Source organism: Tympanuchus pallidicinctus, unplaced genomic scaffold (assembly GCF_026119805.1).
Source record: "Tympanuchus pallidicinctus isolate F22 unplaced genomic scaffold, pur_lepc_1.0 scaffold5, whole genome shotgun sequence".
Taxonomy (NCBI): Eukaryota; Metazoa; Chordata; class Aves; order Galliformes; family Phasianidae; genus Tympanuchus; species Tympanuchus pallidicinctus.
This window is the reverse complement of record NW_026294769.1, coordinates 37,451,655-37,472,943: the sequence shown is the minus strand read 5'-3', so window position 1 is coordinate 37,472,943 and position 21,289 is coordinate 37,451,655. Positions and strand designations below refer to the sequence as shown.

General features: G+C 36.6%; 1 protein-coding gene across 1 annotated transcript in view; it reads left to right on the top strand.

The window, feature by feature from the left end:
- Window positions 1–21,289, top strand: part of ST18 (ST18 C2H2C-type zinc finger transcription factor) — a 49,405-nt gene that overhangs the window by 5,447 nt on the left and 22,669 nt on the right. Inside the window, exons 3-8 of the mRNA XM_052704383.1 lie at window positions 2,090–2,224; window positions 3,567–3,657; window positions 5,231–5,335; window positions 6,744–6,949; window positions 10,136–10,347; window positions 19,082–19,324. Of these exons, the coding sequence (XP_052560343.1) occupies window positions 2,090–2,224; window positions 3,567–3,657; window positions 5,231–5,335; window positions 6,744–6,949; window positions 10,136–10,347; window positions 19,082–19,324 (992 nt within the window). The remainder of the gene's footprint in view (window positions 1–2,089; window positions 2,225–3,566; window positions 3,658–5,230; window positions 5,336–6,743; window positions 6,950–10,135; window positions 10,348–19,081; window positions 19,325–21,289) is intronic.

Here is a 21,289-nt window from a genome sequence, read left to right as displayed (position 1 = left end):
GCTGTAGTAAGTAACTCTACATTAGTCTGTCCTTTGATCTTTCCTTTTTGGCTTCCAAATATGGTGAAGCCACTCTAGCATAGCTGCATTTTCTGCTTTTGTTAAACAAATGGATTTTGTGTTTCTGGAGTTACTTTAGGGTAACTCTTCAGAGTGGCACTTTAGAGTCCATGTAGATGATGTTGTGGCATTTGCAGATACTATAGTTATTTAGTTAACTAAAACATTCAGTGTAATAAGATAACATATTTTTTCACTATTTGCAACTATGCTGTATTCTGTATTATTTTCAGGCTGGAAATACATGTCATGCATCTCATTCTGTCTTCCCATTAACATGTCCTAAGCTGTATGTGCTAGGTGTTGGTCTACCTCCTTGCAAAACTACATTAACCTTTATTTGTTCAGATGACTATGATAAATGTAGAAATTCTGCAGATACATTTTTTTTATCCCGAGACCAAGTTTGTTCACTTGGGTTCACATTGGAGTCAATGTGAGTTTCTCGCAACATAAAGAAAGGAGGAGTGCTGGTAAGCATGGTGAAATTTTGCACTTTCTGATTTACCTCATATTGTCATTACTAGTAGTTTTCACGTGGACTTAGGGGCTATGTTCATACAGGAACAAATAAGACCGTCTTCAGGCTGTATAAACACTGTATGATTTTAGTCAGTATATCATCAGGCACAGATTTTTTTTCTTTTTTTTTTTTTTTTTTTCACATAAATAACTGGTTTTTATTTCTAGTGATGAAAATCCACCATCAAATACATCAGCTCTTAATTTTCTTTCTTGGATGCCACATCAGAAGAACATGTCTTACATTTACATTTTTCCATCTTTTTAATGATAAAGCTTTCCAATTACTGAAGGAAAAAATTAAATCATATTTTAGGGTCTTTCTTTATTCTCTGTCCACTACTGCAGTTTTTTCCATTTGCAGTTATTCTAAAAAGCATATGGTCTCCTGTTGATGCTTATTCGATTTACTTTTCTCCCCAGTTTTTAATTTTTTGTCTTTTACCTAAAGTCTTGCCAGGAAGTTTAACCCTCAGCTGTCTCGCAATCCTGCCGCTGAGCACATCCTACCTCACGGTCCAACAAAATCAGCTTGAAGAAGGCTGCTCCCTGTGCTGGCTGCAGCTGTTTTCTCCCCCAGCGCTGAATGCTGTTGGCAGCCAATCACAGATTGAGCTAAAACCATCCTCAGCAATTTATGCGGCCACTTCCTGCAGATTTCTCACAAGAGATTTTCTGGACCAGAATACATTCCTTTCTCGCCCAGACTTCTGATCCTGCATTGGAAATCAAATAAAGGCTTTTTGACCAGAGCTTCTTGCACAGTTCTAGGTGCTTGAAACAAAAATTGGGATTGCACTGTGGCTATTGCAGAGTGGTAGCTCTGGGGCTGAGCTGAGACCTCCTCTTTGAAAGGGTATCAGCTGCTCCATGCTTTCACTGTCATTGTGGGCTATTCCACAAAGCAGCACTGCCATGTGTACCAGAGGGAGCTGCTTGCCTTGCCTCTCAAATGTAAAGTGGCACATATTCAGTTTCCTAACAAAGAACCTACAGCCTAGAGATCTGCGATATTTAAGGAATGGCTTCTGATTGAAATGCTTTTCTGTTTTTGTTTGTTTGTTTTACACCTCATCTTTTATTTGGTTGTCCCAGCTTCCTGCAGTCTGACATTAGCAGAGTAAAAGATTGTTTCTGTTTGGTGCTTTTTGTTTTTGTTTTTTGATTTATTTATTCCTTTATAGATCTTGCAGTTGGCTGATGCTGCCAGTTCTCTGGCTTACTGGATTGTGGCTTCTGTCCTATTTGAAGCTCTGAATGGAACAAATGACACTGCAATCCTAAAGCTATATAGTTTACCAAATAAATGGCTTACCAGGAGTGAGGAGCCTCTGCTTTAAGGATACAGTGTGTAATAACATAAAGAGATGCTGGAATTACTTAAACCTGTGATAAAACTTTGTGTAGGAACCGTGTCTGAAGTACAAAAGAGATTTTATCATCCTGCACTCAGCTGAGTGCAGATAGTCAAAAACCAATCAAAATCCTTATCTGACTTTTTTTGCAGACTCACCCAGGCCTGAAAAGAGAGAAACCAAATGTCCCATCCCAGGATGTGACGGCACAGGGCATGTGACTGGGCTGTACCCCCACCACCGCAGTCTCTCAGGCTGTCCTCACAAAGTTAGAGTGCCACTAGAAAGTGAGTATCATCGCCCTGAAGTCCAGAGTAACTGGATCTGGACTACTACTACTGTCAGTAGCATGTGTTCTTGCTGGAAAGGAAACCCACTTTTTCTGTGTGAGATTGCAGAAAAGGTCTGGGAGCTGCTATCCAGCTCTTGGTCATTCCTACTTGCATACAGTAGCCAATGGATCTTGAGAATCTTGCTTGTCCATGCCTTTCCAAAAGGCATACAGCACAGAGATTACCTGTCCACTTCAGAGCTTTAACTTGATTTGATTTCCTAACCAACCACCATGGCTGCTGTTTTCACACTGAAACTTAGAGTCCAGGGCATGACTTTCCAGAGATGTTTCCAGCACCCTTCCTTCCACTGATCTCAATGAGATTACTTCCATCCATGCATCCCAGTAGTGGTCCACAGCAAGTCCCTCTCCTAAGACTGTATCACGCTAATCTTTGTGTGGCTAGTCTAGCCTGAATTTCCCTCTTTATTTCTGATTTTACTGATCTTGTTAAACTGGTATGTGTGTATGTATGTAATCCTGCAATGAGATGCAATGAAGTGTTGCATAATAACACAAAATATAATGTGAAAATTTGTTTAAACATCCTAGATAGTAAGATTGCTTTCTGCAGCAGCATGCAAGACAGTAAATTAAAAGAATACCTGATAGAACAAATCATTTGACTGAATGCACTGTACTCCTAAAGGGATAATGAAGGTATGAGAAAAGATATATAAAGATGTCTCCTGTTTGACACAGACTTATGTCTTGCTCTTAGTAAAGATGGTAGATATCACAGCACATAAGAAATGTGCATGGTTGTAATCCCTGTTGAGAGTGTAAATTGCTGCTTGGGGTTGACCAGTTGATCAAAAGTAGATTCAGAACAGAGCAGATAATCAGAAGATATCAGGATTCAAAAGGACATACTCAGAACAGATCATTTTACATGGTGGAAGGTGTCTTCCTGAGCCAGAGAGGGATTGTAGCTGCAAGTAAGCCAACTGTTGTTCTTAGGAGTTCTCTATAGCCTCACTGTTTCATTTACTGTGTTAGTGGTGTGAACCAGAGAGCTATAGGCTTCATGACTTAACATCCCTGCTAAATTCCACCTTTGTCCTTCTGAAGTCCCTAGGAAAAAAACGTTCTGTGTGTTGATAGACACACTACAACTAAGTAGCAGTCAAATGGTCTGTCTTGGAGATACTGGTCTGGCTTCATTGCTGCTTCTCTTCTTTTAGGTCACAATATGACAGAATTGAGAATCTTCTGAGTCTAAAAAAGAAATATTCTTGTTCTTTAACATCTATATTATTCAGTTATGTATGTTACCAATTGTTTTTCTTCCTTAGTTCTTGCCATGCATGAAAATGTTTTAAAGTGCCCCACTCCAGGATGCACTGGAAGAGGACACGTCAACAGCAATCGCAACACACACAGAAGGTAGTTCAGCAGGCAAATGTTCTGCCTGCTTAAAATCTGACATGTACTAATGAATAAACTGGTGGTCATGCCTTGGAATTGGGTGCTATTTACTCTACTGCAAAATGCCTATGAACAGCAAGATTAGTCTGTATTATTTATAACAATTGTTTTTAATTTGATTATATAAAAATGGCACAGCACTGTAGATATTTGATTTCACTAGTCTTTCTCACAGATGAGTTTTCAAAATGTGGTATCACTATAGTAATAATGATGAAACACCATCATATAAAAAAAAAGTTGGAATGAACAAATATATTATAAATGCTACAGCTAGAAATCCCCTAGGGAAAAAAAAAAAGCCTTTTTGTTTTGTACTATATATACAGTAGTCCTTGGCAGGAATTAACTATGTTCTGCTTCAGCAAAACATGAAATTTTACAGGCAAAACTTTAGAATCTCTGTAAAAGCAAACTCCATTAATTAGTTTCAGGAATGTCATCTTCCTGCTTGGAACATCCTTCTCTGTTTAACTTTCTGCCTGCAGGGAGAAAGTAAAACTAAGGAAAGCCTTCCAGACAGGCAGCTGGGGAATCACAGCTGGGCTGCAGGTGAGGCAGAGAGCTGAAGCCACTGTTGTCAGCATGGCTCCTATGAGCACTGATGTCTCCTGGCAGGCAGTAAGCCAAAATATGCCACTGTAGTTCTTATGGAGCGCCATTCCTCTGGAAGAATATATTGTCCATCTAATGATAAAACTTGTCGCAAAAAAAGTCAAAAAAATCTTGGCTGAACTGAATTTTTGTGGGATTTTTTTTTTTTTGCATGATTGATTTTGGTTAATTGGCTATGGTGAAAGGGCACCAAACTCAAGGATTAACATACTATGTCACTATCTCTGATGTAAAAAGATAGCATGAAGTCTTAATTAGAGTGATCATTAGATTGTCTAATATAATATATAAGGAATCATTAAATATTTTTTTCAGTGTTTAGCTGTTTTAAATCCTTGGTTTTCTTAGCAGCACATCACGTGTATCATAACTGAAACATGAATAGGGTAAGAAAGCATTGTTTAATTAAAGCAAATAGAGAAAGAAAGAAAAATAAAAGAATAAACAAACAAAAAAAAACAAAAATAAACAAACGAACAAAAAAAAGTCCAGCCAGAAATAGTAAAATGTTCACTTTGGTAAAAGCCATACATACAGCTATATTTTTCTACAAATCCACTTTCTAACTTTCTAATCTTTAGGAGGTTTATACCCAAGAAATAGCTCAGTTAAAAAATAAGAATAAAAAAAATAAAAATCTTGCTGTGACTTGCCAGCCACAGAACATTAAAGCTCAATGCTGGAAAATTCCTACATGATTCAGTTTCCATTTTTATCTTCTCTAATATGCAGATTTCACAGTTTTGCACTAAGGGATGAAAAACAAATGAATCTGACTTTAAAGGGCAGCTCCTATTGCCATAGGGTCCCAGAGAAGTTTGAAGCCATTGGTTTCCACAGCACATTTCTATTACTTAAAATTTCATTTTAAGATTTCTTTCTTTTTGTTTCTTTCCTTCACCTTGTTTTTAAACAGCCTTTCTGGTTGTCCAATTGCTGCAGCTGAAAAGTTGGCAATGTCCCAGGAAAAAAACCAGCTCGAGTCTCCAAAAGCAGGGCAGTGCCATGATCAAACTCACAGGTAGGAGCCTACCATGGTCTAGTCTGCTCAAAGTATTCCGTACAAACTCTATCAGTCCTCAGGTCCTTCACCCATTTGCTAGAGAGGTATTTCAGTTTTGCAAAATGAAGCTCTGTGAAGGTAAGTAACTTGACTGTATCAAGTGGCATTCTGCTGGTCATTGTGAGTGTGGCTGACGCTAAAGACAACGGACATATGTTTCAAAAAGCAATTCATTTTCTTCTACTAAACCTTACTTCAACACAAGTATCTTAATGGACCATTCTCAAATGTCTTCCTTCTGTAAACAAAATCTGCTATCTTTGCTGAAATGTTGGAAATGATTTTCTGGAACTGTTCCTTTGTTACAACGCTTTGTCCACTGAAACATTTTTAAAGATTTTTTTGAGCTTTCTGCACTTCTAGCAGCATGGGGCTACTTTGTTGTGATTCTTTTCAGAGGTATCTTTCAGTGACCCCAAGAAGTTGTATTGTTGATCCACTTATGTGAAAGGATTGAGAACTCTGCTCTTTCAGTTTCCCCACTGTTGATTAATTCATGTTATGAGTTTCTTTAAGTTCATTGATTTAATTAGTTTAATTTATTTTTTGTACAATGGCATCAAAAAGAGAAAACATTTTTTATTGTGATTGTATTTTGTTCAGAGTTATATGGACCCTACAGACATGCATAATTTGCACATCATTGGCACCACGACCGTTACAACCTATTATATTCAGGTCTATTTGGGGACACTTTAATTTGTGGATTATTGACATGATCAGCTCTAATGGTTCCTTCAGAGCCATTATAGAATATTATGTCCATGTGTCTGCCAACTGCACGTGCCTTAACTCTACATATGAAAAGTCCTTAGGAAATTATTAAAGACAAGTACTTACTGAACGGTAACTAAATGGAATAACATGGAATAACACACTATAAATAATTCTTCCCAAATAGCAGAAGCAATTATTTTGGATCATTCGTATTAAATTTATACCATAATCATTCACAGTAAAGTGAGAATAGTGATCCTTAAGAATACAAGTCATTTGTGACTTACGAAAATCCAGAAAAATTTTACATTAAAAAAAAAAAAAAAGGGAAATACAGTGGTACCAGTGGTACAGAAGTAAATTGGTATCCTCTTTGTAAATTGCCTGCAGCATTGCTATAGAATACTAGGTATTTTTGCACATACAGCTTTGAACTTATATGAAGACAAAGTACTCTTTGACTTCTTGGTCAGCCACCAGAATTGGATTTCTTTCTTGTACGTATCTACCAGTAGATGTTACATGTGAAAACTTGCACTTTCTGATACTGGGTTGCAACTGTCTGCTACTTTTCAGTAAAATATTATTTAAAGATATTCTTGCTTTGCTATTCTTGTCTTTCTCATGCTTTTCATCCTTTTCTCTGCAGCACAAATTTGACTAAGCAGCTTGAAGTAGCTCAGTACAATTACAGAACTTCACAACCAGTCACTTCCTCCAGAACCACCCTCACAAAAGAAAAGGAGAAGTTTGGGAAAGTACCCTTTGATTATGCCAGCTTTGATGCACAAGTCTTTGGCAAACGCACAATAGCACCTGCAGTGCAAGGGCGAAAAACACCACAGTTCCTTGAATGTAAGTTTGAAATTCTACTATATTTTGGGAAATGGGCTTTTTTTTTTTCTTCCCCCCCCTGCTTTCAAATTTATAGAATTCAAAAAGTCTTTATAGGAAACATCTTAAGCTACTTATGGCCAAAATGCTAAATATATTCACTGTTTGCTAAATGTAGACTGCTAGATTGCTGAATGTGATCACTATAAGGTTTACTTTTTTGATGTGTCTTTGAAAAGCAATTGTCAGAAGGAGAGTTAAAAAAATGAATGATTTTTATCTTATCTGTTGGCTTCCTCCTTGGCTAAATTTTTGTATTCTTGTGATGGTATGCTACCATGAGAAGTCCCACAGAATGTCAACACAGAATGCTATGAATTGCATATGGCATAATAAAATTTCAAGTTAGGTTTTAAAAGAAACTTGAGATACTTTTTACCTGCATCCATACATCCATACACATACTCCTCCTCCTAGACCATGCGCTTCAGCTGCATTACTTTCAGGACTGAATTTAATTCATTTTGATTTCTTATATTTCTGTACTATACCATATTCACAGTGCAGACATATCGAATGCATCAAATCCTTATCCAAAATCTTATCAAGTGCTTACATCACTTGCAGATTTGCTGAAGTAACACTCTGTAGAAATGAGATGCTGCAGTGTGAACAGTGATTGCTTATTGCAGACCCATTTTCACAACCTGCATGGGAAACTTCAGCAAGATTGTGCTGTATAATTGGCCATTATAAAATACTTCTTAGTTTCAAGAAACACACAATTCAGTTTCCACAAGGAAAATGAGAAAAAAAACACTTTAATTGTACCATATATGGGTGCAGAAGAAAATAGATCTAAAGTACCGATTGTGTGTGACAAAAAGAGTAGTAAAAGAAAACAAAAAAAGGAAAATTCATCTAACTTAAAGAAAGGAAGGAGAACATTTGTAGCAAGGTGAGCATAAAAGCAGAATTTTTTAAAATGCATATATACGACATAATACTTCTAAGAATATATTATAAATATTTTTATATATTTATAAAATATGCTTATTTGTTCAAGTATCTGAGCATATGTACATACATATATAATGTATATGTAGACACATGCATTTTTGCATATGTGTGTGTATATATATAAATACCTCATTTAAAATGACAAATGGAAAGCAGATATTTATATGGAATGGAAAATAGGCTTGTTCAGATGTAAGCAAATATGTGCATTGCCAATTTTTTGGGTGGCAGGTTTTCCAATTTTGTTTGTAAAATTGAATACACCCTATTAGCTGTCTCTTTGCACAGATGCATGTCTATTTCACAGGCTCATCTCAAGGAAAAAATGATTGAAATGTTTTTATACAAATCAAATCCATACATATGCAATTTCTGTATAATGTATATCAGGACTGAAGTTTATGGCCTGTTCTTACAAAGATTGCAGTGTACAGCTATTATTTTAATGAAAGGTGAAAGTAAAAGAGCAGGTGAGTGTTTTAGCTGAGCAGATGCATAAAAGTTGGCAGTAAGAAGCTGTGATTTACAGTCTGGTTCAACGTCCTATGTAAATATGAAGCTAGCCAGAACCACATCATTAGTAGTCTGTGGATTCTGCTTTTATAAACTTGATTTGCTGACAAAATGTGTATCCATCAGAGCCTCGTTTTTTGTTTTTTTTTTTTTTTTTTTTTTTGCCTGTTATGGTGGCTAATAGATAAAGCACCTTTTTACTTGTTAAAAATAATATGAAATTAGCAATAGTAAGTGCTAAAAGACCCTCTTGTTCTGTAGTTTCACAGAGGGGTAGTTTCATTTGTACTGGAGAAAAGGAGAGCTGAATCATGAAGCTCTTATGTTTTGCTTTATTGAGATGCCCTCAGTATTTAGACAAACCAAACATGGCATTCAACTACAGTCAGTGCACATAAGCAACTATTTCTTCTACAGCATCCCGAGATCGAGGAAAGATGTCTTGAACATCTCGTGTAGGTCTTATCATTGAAATACAGTCAGCCAAAGCTCTACGTCCACAGCCTTGGGGCTGAAATCTTTATGCAGCAAGCTGTTTGTTACATGCAGCAATGTTCTCGTGTATCTGGGTGTAGGCAGAGAAGCTGGATTTTGCATACTTTGTGGGACACTGTAAGAGCTACAGAGATGACGATTGTTTATTAAGAACTGAGATCATGATGCTGTCTTTTCCCAGCCACAGTTAGTGACTTCTCAAACTCCAAAATACAGAAAAGAGAGTACAGTTCTTTCTACCTGTTTCGGATTAAGTATTGGTGATGGAAGAGAAAACAAAAAATGATAAATGCCACTTTTGTCCATGAAAGTGCTTTTCTGTTCACCTGCTGACTCTTTGTTCTTAAGTGACCTCTTTGTGTCTACTGAATCTTATTCCAAATGACAGCCAGCATGAAGATATCAGCTAAGACCACTTTTATTCTGAATACTCATTGTTTGTTCTTTTTGTGTGTTTTCTTTTTTCTTTCTTTCTTTTTTTTTTTTTTTTTTCCTTGTTATTTTGTTGTAGGGAAGGGGATATTTCAGTTTGGGGTTATTTTGGGGTTGTTTTTTTTTTTTTTTTTTTTTGGAATTCTCTAAAGGGTAGACTCAAATTACAGAAAGTTTCCAGAAAAACAGTTTATTCAAGAGCCTGATCTTGTTCTCTTTACTCATACAAACAAAGCTACAATAAATATATATAAATATATAAATAACAGTTATTCATTGAAGTAGAGTAAGCAGTGTTGTTTTAGCTAAGACTGGACAAGTCAGTTGTGTCTTCTTGCACAGTAGAGCTCCAAGGGGAAGCCTTCAGAAGGATATATTTGCAAGTTCATTTCCTTACCAGTGTCATCAGATCAAATTTGATTATGTATTAATCCTTGTTCAGTTTTTTCTTAGACATCATTGTGTTCCACGCCTGACTAAGGAATGAGAAAATTCTGAGTAAATGTCTCAGATGCTTTGTTGAAAGATGCGTATATGGATGTGTATAGTTATTTTTCTGGTAAAAAACTAAGTATTCATATTTCTGAAGCCACTTTTACAGTAAACCTTTAGAGTCAGTAAGAAATTCATTGTTTTAAATGTATTCTCTGAATATTTTATTATATGAAATTGTAGTCTGAGAAACAAGACTATTTTATGGAAAGAAATTGCATATTTAAAATTGCTAATCAAATCTCTCTTCAACAGCAAAGCATTTTTCAAATCCAGTGAAATTTTCTAATCGACTGCCTAGTGCTAGCGCCCACACACAGAGCCCTTGCCATGCCAACTCTTATAGCTACGGTCAATGTAGTGAAGACACCCACATAGCAGCAGCTGCTGCTATCCTGAACCTTTCCACCCGCTGCAGGGAAGCAGCAGAGATCCTCTCCAACAAACCACAGAGTCTGTCTGCCAAGGTAGGGTAGTCCAAGAACCTGGAGGGTGTGCTAGCTACTGAACTGTGCGAATAAACTGTCTTTCATGTTAGTGACTGCATTAAATCCCCAAAAAGAAGGCTTCTGTTTGCATGCTCTTTTGAAGAGAAAGAAAAAAATCAGTAATGTAGTGGCCATTTATTTATAAAAATAAATAGCAGGAGTTATGTTGTTACTCTTTTCATAATTGAGCACTACATACAAGGAGGGAATTTTATAGGAATAATAAAGATGGATATGCAAAATCCAGCAACAATTCGTGTTGGATAATGAGTTAGATATGATTAAAGAAGGAATTTTCCTCTCTCTGAAACCTGCCATAAACAATCATTTTGGAAGCTGTGCGTTTAAAAAACAGTATTAATCAAGGTGATATTTTGCTTGCTATTAAACAGGACTACATCTATTGAGTCTGCTGTATTCTGAGCGCATATGATAGTTTGAAATGGTGTAGAGAGATAAATAACAACTGACTTGGATAAAATGCTTGTTTCTGCTGGTGAGAGAGGAGAATCAGACCCACAGTATTTGGAGATAGATAATTTGGGCAAGTCTGTCGTAATGGAATGCTGCCTAATCTCGTAGATGTTTGTGTGGCTTTCATGTTTTGGTTTTGCTCTGCATTTCCTCACAGATCTTTATGATTTACAAATGGTACTGTGTGAGCTATGAGCCTTATTTTCTGTGCCATTACATGGTATTATAATGCTGATAAAAACAGACAAGATTTTCTTCTGATGGGTGTGCGTGTGGGAGCACTGTTGTTTGTTATTTGCATTAAAGTTCCATGTGCTCCCTTACGAACCAACAAAACTTTCGAAGGCTCTGTGTAGACGAGGATTTGCCCTTACAAGAACTTGAGAAGAAATCACTGGGGGGTGAAAAGAGGTGTATTTATCAAGACACAAATTATCAAGCGTGTTTCTGTTATGGGACTCAAAGTCTTGATATGTATTCCAAATGACCAGTGATTGTTACACTGCAAGCCTCAGGGTGGCTAGAGGTGGCTTCTGCAGCTGTTGGTTTACAAATTTTGTTTGGCCTCTGTCTACTACTACTAAGAGACTACCTGTTATCCTTTGAGGGGAGCCACTTGTTTTACTACAAACATGGCACCTTGTCAGGCGATACAATCCATTCTCCCTTGCATAGTAGTATCTCTTACTTTTCTAACTTTTGTTTCCATCTGTGCGGTCTTGAATCTTGAAACCAGCACTGGGAGGTGCCACAGGGTATACATTTTAGTGTATTTATATGCATTCTCCATAATTTAGATATTACCTATCCCAAATATTGCACATGAAACCTTTCTCATGAAACCTGACAGCTGCTGCAGAGAGGTCCTTCCACTGATCTTCTGTAGAGACTTCTAGCATGAAAATTGAAAACTGATGCCAATGGCTGGATTACATTGCTGCCGCAGCCTTTGGCTGACCTCAGCAATACAACTTTCTTGCCAGAGAAGAGCAGTAAAGGGACCAGACATAAACCAAAGATTTTCTCCTCCATACCTGCTTCACAGTTGCCAAATGATGAGGAAGGTTTGAATAGGAATGAATATAATAATAACAATACAGAAGAACACTTGGGGCACATAGCTTACACCTTTTTCACAGCTAGGAATCCAACTTAAAAGAAAATCACCTGCATACCTTGCTATCTGCCTGCATCTACTTTTGCCAGACTTTCTGGAGGGCGTACTGATACAAAACATCTGACAGAAGAATCAGAATTAGCTTCTGGCTAAAACACAGGCAAGTGAGCCCCAAACAGACTTGGTGGCCAAAACCAAACAAAACTGTTTTTATTTGGATTTGGCTATTTATTACTTTAAGAACTAAAGCAGAAATAAGTCTGTAAAAAACTCTCTTCAGTGTAGATATATATTTTTTTATGTCAAAATATGAAACAAGTATGAGGCTATATCTAAAGATATATATTAGAGATATATATATATATATATATATCTAAAGATACCACCATCTATTTGTCAGTATTCTTGAATTCATTTATGGCTAGTATTGGTCACCAAGGTAGATTTTTTTAATGATAGAGTGTCATATATTTTTAGATAATCAAAAACATCTCATGAGGACCTTTTCAGTGTTTGGAACTCAAATAATTCACCATGAGCTGATGATTACAAATTTAATGATTTATTTTTCATGTTAGTGATAGTACACACATTCACCAGGTCTGAAAACACTTGTGAAGGGTGGCTGTGTTTAGAGCTCAGTGAAAGATCTCTGAGCCCTGATCTTGCCACATTCCTTTTGTTCCTTGCCAAAGAAAACCTGATTAACATCATTCTTAATTTAGTGGATCAAAGCCCCTGACTTCTAAAGGTCTTTTCTATTACATGAGCACCATGAAGCCTCCCACCAATGCAAGCCACAACACTTGAGAGTCAGAGTGGTAGAAAAAGGGCCAATGGGACCACGGAGGATATGGTAGGAAATCTTTTCCAAGTATATCTATAATAGTCAGATCTGTAAAATACCGTGTTTCTACATTTTAAAAGAACTTCAATCATTTTAAGCAATTGTCATTTTCTTGTTTTCTCTCAAGGTGCATTGTCCCCGATTTTATTTATTGACCTCCAAGGGCTTGCCATTTCTTTTTAGTAAGAGCTGGACATTTTAACTTGAATGCTCACTACTTTTCTGCAAATATGCATATATAATACTTAAATGAAAAAGAGACTTTTTTTCACTGCAAAGTTTCAATTGTTATTAATTCAATGGATTTTCAGGAAATGATCTCATATTTTCCACATATCAGTTCAAAAGGGAGAATCCAAAGGGGGGGGGAAAAAAAAAAAGTGTAGCAATGGTAGAGAAATCTGATTACACATTAATATTAGCACTGCTGTTGGTAAAAAGAATTTTAAAAAGAGAATCAACAAACCAACATAAGAAAGTTATCTGACATATATTCCTATATAAAAATTCTTAATTTATAAATTAAACAATTTAAAGAATACCTTTATTCTAAAATGGACGTTAAAATTGATCCTAAACTGTCCCCGTAAGTCTCTATTAGCTGTGTGCTACTTACTAAGATAATCAGACTCTTGATTATACCATTTATGTTATTATGTTATTATTTATTTATTATGTTTAAAATAAGTAATACCACATTAACTTTACAGTATCTAAGCCATTCCATTTCACAGGTGCACAGGTTCACCAGTAAGCTGTTCCCCTGCTTATATTGACCAGCCAATTCTCATGTGGTCTGTACACCAAACCAGTACACTCGTCTCCATTTGATTTCCAGCTCATGTCACTACTTTCAACTCCTATTGAAGTAAACAGAAGGACTCCCCTTGAACAATTAGCCTGCAGTTTTCAGCACAGCGCAAGACTCTACATTATCTTAGCATCCATCCACTATTTACAGCTCTCACCACATTCACATCTCACATAGGTAGTTGCAAGCAATGCAATTTAACTGTATCCCCATCACTACTGCTTGCCAAACATTTTGTTTAATGTTTTGGTGTTTTTCCCACCTGCTTAGACAAAATGGCATATGCATGCTATGTCTTGAAAGAAAACAAAAAAATGACACTTGCTAAAAATATTTAAAGTTCAAATTCTGTTTTTGAACAAAATTATGTCATCTCTATATTCTTGGATGTTGATGGTGATAACTACATCAATTATTTCAACAATGTAGTCAGTGTTGTCACTTAACACATTTGTCAGGCATTCTTTTATTCCAAATACCTTAAAACCTAAATACAGAGTGAAAATCAGCCAAGAATATCACTAGGTTCCATCCTGTTATACTGCTGTGCATGTTGCTCCTTGAGTAAGTGCTTGGCTGCCTTTATTTAATTTGTGAATTGCTCTGGGCTGAAACTGTGACTTCATTTGTTTCTCAAATATCACTGGGCAGCTACAAGTTTTCCTGTTTTGCCTCTGTCTTTCAGCTTTCTACAGGGTAACTCAATTGTTTAAATTTACGTCTGAGCTATGCATGCATTTATTCTTATTAATTGTGAATAGAAAAAAAGGTAGTCTTTCAGATGGAGTCAAACTAAGAATAGCATTCACACACATGGCAAGAAAGATATTAGTTCCAGAGTTATTTCTAATGCTAGAACTGAAAAGCCCTTTTGAGCTTTCTAGACCAGACTGAACTGCTAGTTGGAAGACAAAATCTTTGATAATGTTGTTTCTTGGGACTTACTTAGTATTAAGAACTATGACTGATGTCAACCAAAGAGTACATAAAACTCTTATATATAATGACACAATCTCCCTTAGGTCACAGGTTTGAAATAGAAATAGTTCATACAGACACAATAATTCACTCTTTCTGATTCGTCTATGAGATAAAGCTTAACTTGTAATCATTACTTGAGACAAATTGCAGAGTATTAGTTTTGAGCTACCAAATGAACCAAAAACATATGAAATAATGCAGCAATAATTTATGAAAAGCAAACAAACAAACCCTCCTCCCTTTTATTATCTTGGCTGATATGCTTGAGTTCCAAGACAAGATTAAATAATGTACTAGATAATACTTCGTAATAATTATGCCATAAAATGAAGTGAAGTGAAAAAGCCTGACTTTAAATTATAAAGCACTTGAAGAAGATAGAGACCATTTCTTCATCTAATTTGTGCTAGTCTTCATTTTAGATGGATATTCTTCACAGAATACTAACTGTACTTTATCTTTTTCTCTGCATACATTATGGAATGTAGAAAATATACTTTTGTCTTTTTTCTCTCATTTTTCATTCTGAACTCCTTTTTCCACCTCCTCTGGGAATGATTACACTGTCAGTGACGTGGAAATAGACAAGAAGTAACCTGAATTTAATTACTGTAGGTCTCCTTTCACCCTTATTGATTTTTTTTTTTCATTGCTTCAGTAGATTTTTTCCTGGTTTACATCAGTGTAAATGTAAATAAGATCAAAATCAGATACCGAAGATTCACTCAGCTGACAAACTATTATTTTAGGAAATAATAAGATACATTTGCATCTTTATTTTACTTAAATTTTAAGGGAAAGACAGAAAATATACATAGTTTTCTGTAGGTACTATTAAATATGTAATTAAAAATGGATAAATATGGGACAGTTCCTGTCTAGACTAGAGTTGACAGATCTTGCCTTCACTGAGGAGAACACAACCTTTACAAGCCTGAGATAAGCATAGTAAGTGCCATTTTCTGTCAGTATGCCAGCATTCTTTAGCATTTTTGCCATTTTTGTCTTTTTAGTTCCATTTTAAAAGTAATGTAAAAACAAATGTGGTAAAACAAGCAAAGCAGACATATTGAGAGGAGGGTGGGATGAGAATAGGAATGAAAACTGGAGCTGTAGTTCTGAGCATCATCTCTCTGCCATTTGGAGTTTGCTGTGAATGTAGCAAAGTGATAGCTATTTTATACTGTTCTGAATAAAAATCCATGCTGTAAACGTGTGATCCATCCTGTGATGGGCAAAAGGGGATATTTTTCCATGACTATATTTAATTGCTGTGTGCATCTGTGAGCTCACTTAAACCCCATCTGTACTCTACTTCACAAACACACAACCCAGCCTTTCCTGATCAGAATTAGGTGCGTTGGACAACACAGCTTCTGCACGAATTTCAGGAAAGTGCTGATATCTATCTATGTTAGTAAAACATTCTCCTTATAACTCAAAGCTCTTGTTTAGGTTAATGGTAGCTGTTTCCCAGGGGCTATAAGTTTCCCAGTATTCTCCTGTGTACAGTTTAATCAAGCAGGGAACCTTGAATGCTTTTGGTCCCTTTTGTTGCCATTGTTGCCTTCTGAGTAGCTGGTATTTTGTCAGTGACAGAGAATCTGCACTATTTATGGGTTTTGCACTATAAAACTACTGCAGCCCAGTCACATGGCTTCCTTTTCTAAGCCATCTGTCACAGAGGTCTGGAATTTTATGTGAATGTTGGTTGTGCAGACTTAACCCAAGTTTTTTTATTATGAAAATGTCAGCAACTACAATATTTAGCATTTTACTTTACATTGGTCATTAAACTTGATTACTGTAGCTCTGTTTCATGGCTATAGTTACATATCAACTCTGAAGCCAAAAAACACTGGGGCGATCATGGCAGAGCTGTATTGTCAGATCCTGGAGTGTGAACTTGGCACTGATATAGTTAATATCTTGGATTTTTGTAACTAAGGTTTATTAATGCTGGTATAAAAAAATGTATTTGATATTATACAGATGGCATAAGATGTGGTGGATACTAAGTTATTATCCAGGATAAGCTGCACTGTCAAATTCAGGGCTTAAAACTATCACAGGAGATTAAACTATTTACTAAAAAGGGGCAGAAAGATATAACCAAAGCGTCTTAGTATGAACATATTAGAAGTGTATTTACTTCCCATAAATATAATAAAACATCTCTTTAAGCTGTATGATTGAAAATGTGAAGTTTGTCATGCAGACGAAGCAAATGTAAGAAGTGTCTGAGTTTCTGAACTGGGGACAAGCAGATGGCTTGGTATGCTTCAGTCTAGGTGTGCATCTATCACAGGCCCATGGATACAAAATGGAACCAGGATCCCCAAGTCAGGACAGATCACTGGCCCTGAAATTTTCATCTTCTACCAAAATTTTCCTTGTGATCAAAAATATTTCATCAGCTGCATTTCACCTTTAAGTGAGTCACCACTGACAGTGGTAGAAGACCTACCTACAAGCTGCATGAATGAAGCTTGTGCCTTCAGCCAACTTTCTTTGTCATGTCACATTTTCAGTACAGAGGAAGAATTCTCCACTTCATTGTAACTGTTTTTAAGATCCACAAGTAAGCATAAATTTGGTTGCCCTATCTTTAAGCAATCAATGACAGACTAATCTCCAGCAATAGTTAATGGGAAAAAAAAGAGGAGATTTACTCTGTCAGTGTCTCATCTTTTCCTAAGAAAGAGATGAAAGTAAAATGGAAAAACTTGCTCCCTGGGCTTATCTGTCTCTTTTCTCTTTTCAACAAAGGATCTAAGTGATTCCATTATGGTACAGCTTTACTTTTTTTTCTTACTCTTTCAGAGTAAGAAAGCTTGATGTGGGCTAATATGACTGTCTCTGAAGGTAGCCAGCACCTAATACATCTAGCCTCAAATTCCCAAGTGGCTTCTGAGCTTTGTGGTGATGGAAATAGAAAATAGTACAACAGGAGAACTCATCCACATTAAATATAGCATTCAACATGAGTACTACTTCATATGACCTTGTCATTTATCTCTGTAGTCTCTGCATATTTTCCAACTTGTTCAGGTTAACACGTACAGCTAAGCTACCAAGTGTTCTTTCAGAAGGCACCTTTTTCACCTCTTTTGCTACTTGATTTAATAACTGCTGTCAATAGTGAGGACCAGTCTTACCCATATCTAAACACTATGCCAATATGCAGTGTTGCTCCCTGGTTAAGGCATACATATTAATTTCAGACAATATCCCTGCATTTTAAACAGTAAGAGCAAAGGTACAAGAAATCCCAGCTATAAAAAGGACACCTTGAGCAATTATCTGTGGACAGGAATTGCAATGGTCACAAAGAAGTTTGCAGTGGTAAAATCACCATCAGGTCACTATTTATCTGTCCATGAGGATAGGACAAGGGAGCAGTATTTCATCAGTGAGTGAAAGCAAGAAGTTTTTCATCTTCTTAAAGGATGATGTGGACATGCAAAAGCCTGCTTAGGCCTATGTCCAGAAGCAGAAAGGCTGTTTTCTCAGTGCAGAATGGGCTCGGGGTTAGCCCTCACAACATGAGCATGAGGTGAAATTTTTTGTTGCATCTATCACTAAGCTGTACTTTCAGGAACTTTTTGTCATTTTAAGAAGAGTTTTTACTGTGGAAGGCAGAACAGTGAGCTTTTCTTCCTTGGTTCTCCTCATACAGCTAAGCAGCACTTGCTTCTTCATATGAGCAGGAACTGACCCGAGAGATTCTCCCTGCCTGGAAAGAGAAGCTGGGTCTCTTTCCAAACTGCGTGCTCCTTTGCAATCAGAGGCTGCTTCTTGCTGTACTTCCCAGAGTAGCAAAGGCTCTTTTTACTCATATTGGAGGTCTTCAAGGAGATTCTTCCAAAGATTCTTCTGTGGCTCTCAATCTATTGCTCTCTACATAGACCTTGTTTTGTGGCAAAACTTGAAAAGATTATTTCCAACTCAGACTATGATTAAGATAATAATATGTGAAAAATTCTCCTCCTGTGTTTCTTTTAGGAATATTTCTTAACCCTCCTTCTCTCCTCCGTGATGTAGATTTAATATTTGTGAGGCGTGGGGGGGAGGGAGCATATGTAATAATAATGCTGGTGATGATCTAAGCAATGCACTAATGCTATTAACTGTGAATTGGGGTCATAGTTTTCCGTAAGAGTGAAAAGATCAAGAAGATTTAAAGCTAAACTTTTTTTAAATAAAACTAGATTTATAGTGTAGGCTATGATTTAGAGGCATTTTTTTAAAATTCTACTTACAGTGTTTAAGCTGAGATGCAAGGACACCATTACTGAAGCTACCCTTAAGTCTGCCTAAGAGTTGGACATTAACTGATATAAATCGAAAAGCTGGTTTTAGATTCAGATAAATTTAAATAAAAGCATGCATTTATACTTATCCTTTAAAAGCACCACATGTTTATGTTGCAGCTTCACCATGTCCGTATTTAAGCATGTCTCTGTTTCCTGTTGCATGTCAGGGAACTGAGATAGAAGTGGATGAAAATGGCACTCTGGATTTGAGCATGAAAAAGAACCGAAGCCAAGACAAAGTTACGCCTCTCACTTCTTCCAGTACAGTACTTCCCACTCCTTCCTCTTCTCCTTTCAAAACAAGCAGCATCTTGGTAAATGCAGCCTTCTACCAGGCTCTTTGTGAGCAAGAAGGCTGGGACACACCAATCAACTACAGCAAGACACATGGCAGGAAAGAAGAAAAGGAGGTATTTTTTTGCAGTTTCTGAGTGATTTTTTTCCAATGGGCGAGTGGTCAGATAATGGTATTTCAATAAATCTCTGTCAGTGAGCCTTGGATCTCACATGTAAGTCTATTGGTTCAGAATCCCATCTGAGAGCATAAAATCAGAAATAAAAAATTATTTGAAATTCCTGAAGGTTTTTGTTACAAGTAGCACAAAAGTGTATGTATGCGATTTCCATCAATAGTGATGACTTTTATTCCGTAAGAAAACACCAGGGAAAAATGTAATAGTACATACAAATGCTTTGCCTATTCAACCTATCCTAGGGAATGTAATAAGTCAAAAACATAGAAAAAAAAGTGAAACGGACAACTAAAATTTCAGTAAATGCTTTCACTTAGTAATTTTGCACGTTTCATGGCTATTCTTCCTGTCTCCCCCTCCCAACTTGATCATAATATTGGTTTTGTTTACTTGTCATAGAGATTTATCCCATGTTGGCAACATGGCAGCAGAGTCTTCTATTGTTTTTCTCTCCTTCTATTTGACAAGCTTTGGCTTTCAGTTATTTTTGTTCTGTTATTTTTCTTTTTCTTGAGTCTGGTCATCAGAATATGGATTACTTGAATTTTTCTTAAATAAGGAAAAAATCATAAGTCATTTTAAGTCTAATTAGACAAAATCTTGCTAATTAACATAAATAAGCCTTAATGATAACCTTTGAAGTAGAATGTTTTGATTTGAACTTTTTTATTTGGCTTCAAATACATTTACTTCCTATTTGTTGTTTTTACATTATTAAAATATTTGAACAGTTCAATTATTACAAAATTATCTTTTCTTCAAATATCAAAACTGATACTTCAAGAAGGCATACAGAATGGTAAAGCTGTTTAGAGCTGAGGTTAGGGGATTCACATTTACAATTCCAAAAAATATCCAGAAATAGAAGATAATTCAGTTGAACACATAAAAATCTGTCAGGATTGGGTAAAGATCTGCCATAACGAGACAATTTGTGCTATGGTGGATCATTTATCGGAGGCAGGGTTGTCTTGAAGAGCACACTGCTGACACCTCTGTGGGGCTGACTGTGCTCTTTGCCTCAGCCACAAAGCTCTGAGAGCCTGTACCAGTGTTCTGGAGTGAATTTCACACAACACAGTAGGCTGAGGGCCCCAGCTTTGAGAAAACTGCCTTGCTGCAGGAGATCAGTTGATGCCACAGACTTGGCAAGGGCCTATTCTGTTGCTCCTCCTCCCTGCAGCAACTGAGGATCAGAGAAGGAGCTGTAGCAGAAGCACCCCACTCTTTATGGGATTTCAGATTGCCAAGACATGTGGCTGCCTGCTTCACTCGGCACCAGAACAGGGAACTGGATGCATCAGCACACTACACAAAATGACAAAGATCACTGCTCAGGCACTCTTGCCCCTAACACTCTGTGCTTTGACTCTATATGGCTTGTTCCTAATTGAGGATCTGGACCCAGACCTCTGCTGTGAGCTTTTGCCATCTCGGTGTGTCCAGTGATCTCAGGGCCAGGAACTCTGTTTTGTAAATCGAAGACTGGCAGTTATCCTTATGCAAAGAAAATGACTGATTATATCTATTTCTAATTCATTGTTATCTGGTTCATATGCACAACAGTTGCTTAATTTTGGTGGTAATTTCCAGAAAATATTGTCTCTCTCTCTCTCAGTGAAATAGCCTGTCCAGATGCCCCCTTAAAAAAAAAAAATCTGAATTTGGAAAAAGCTCAAAATCACTCCAAAAGGAAAGCACTGAGAAATAACTAGAGCTGTCAGTTAGTTCAACTGTCAGTTCTCCAAAGATTTCAGGGCTTAAAAATGTTAAAAGTGCCAGATGCTATTATCTGTTATTCATGTTACCATTATGTTCTGGTCTTTGCTGAAATCAATATAAACTTCCATCTGTACATTAATGGAGTTTCATTGCTTGCTTGCTTTCTGGAGTGTGCATGCG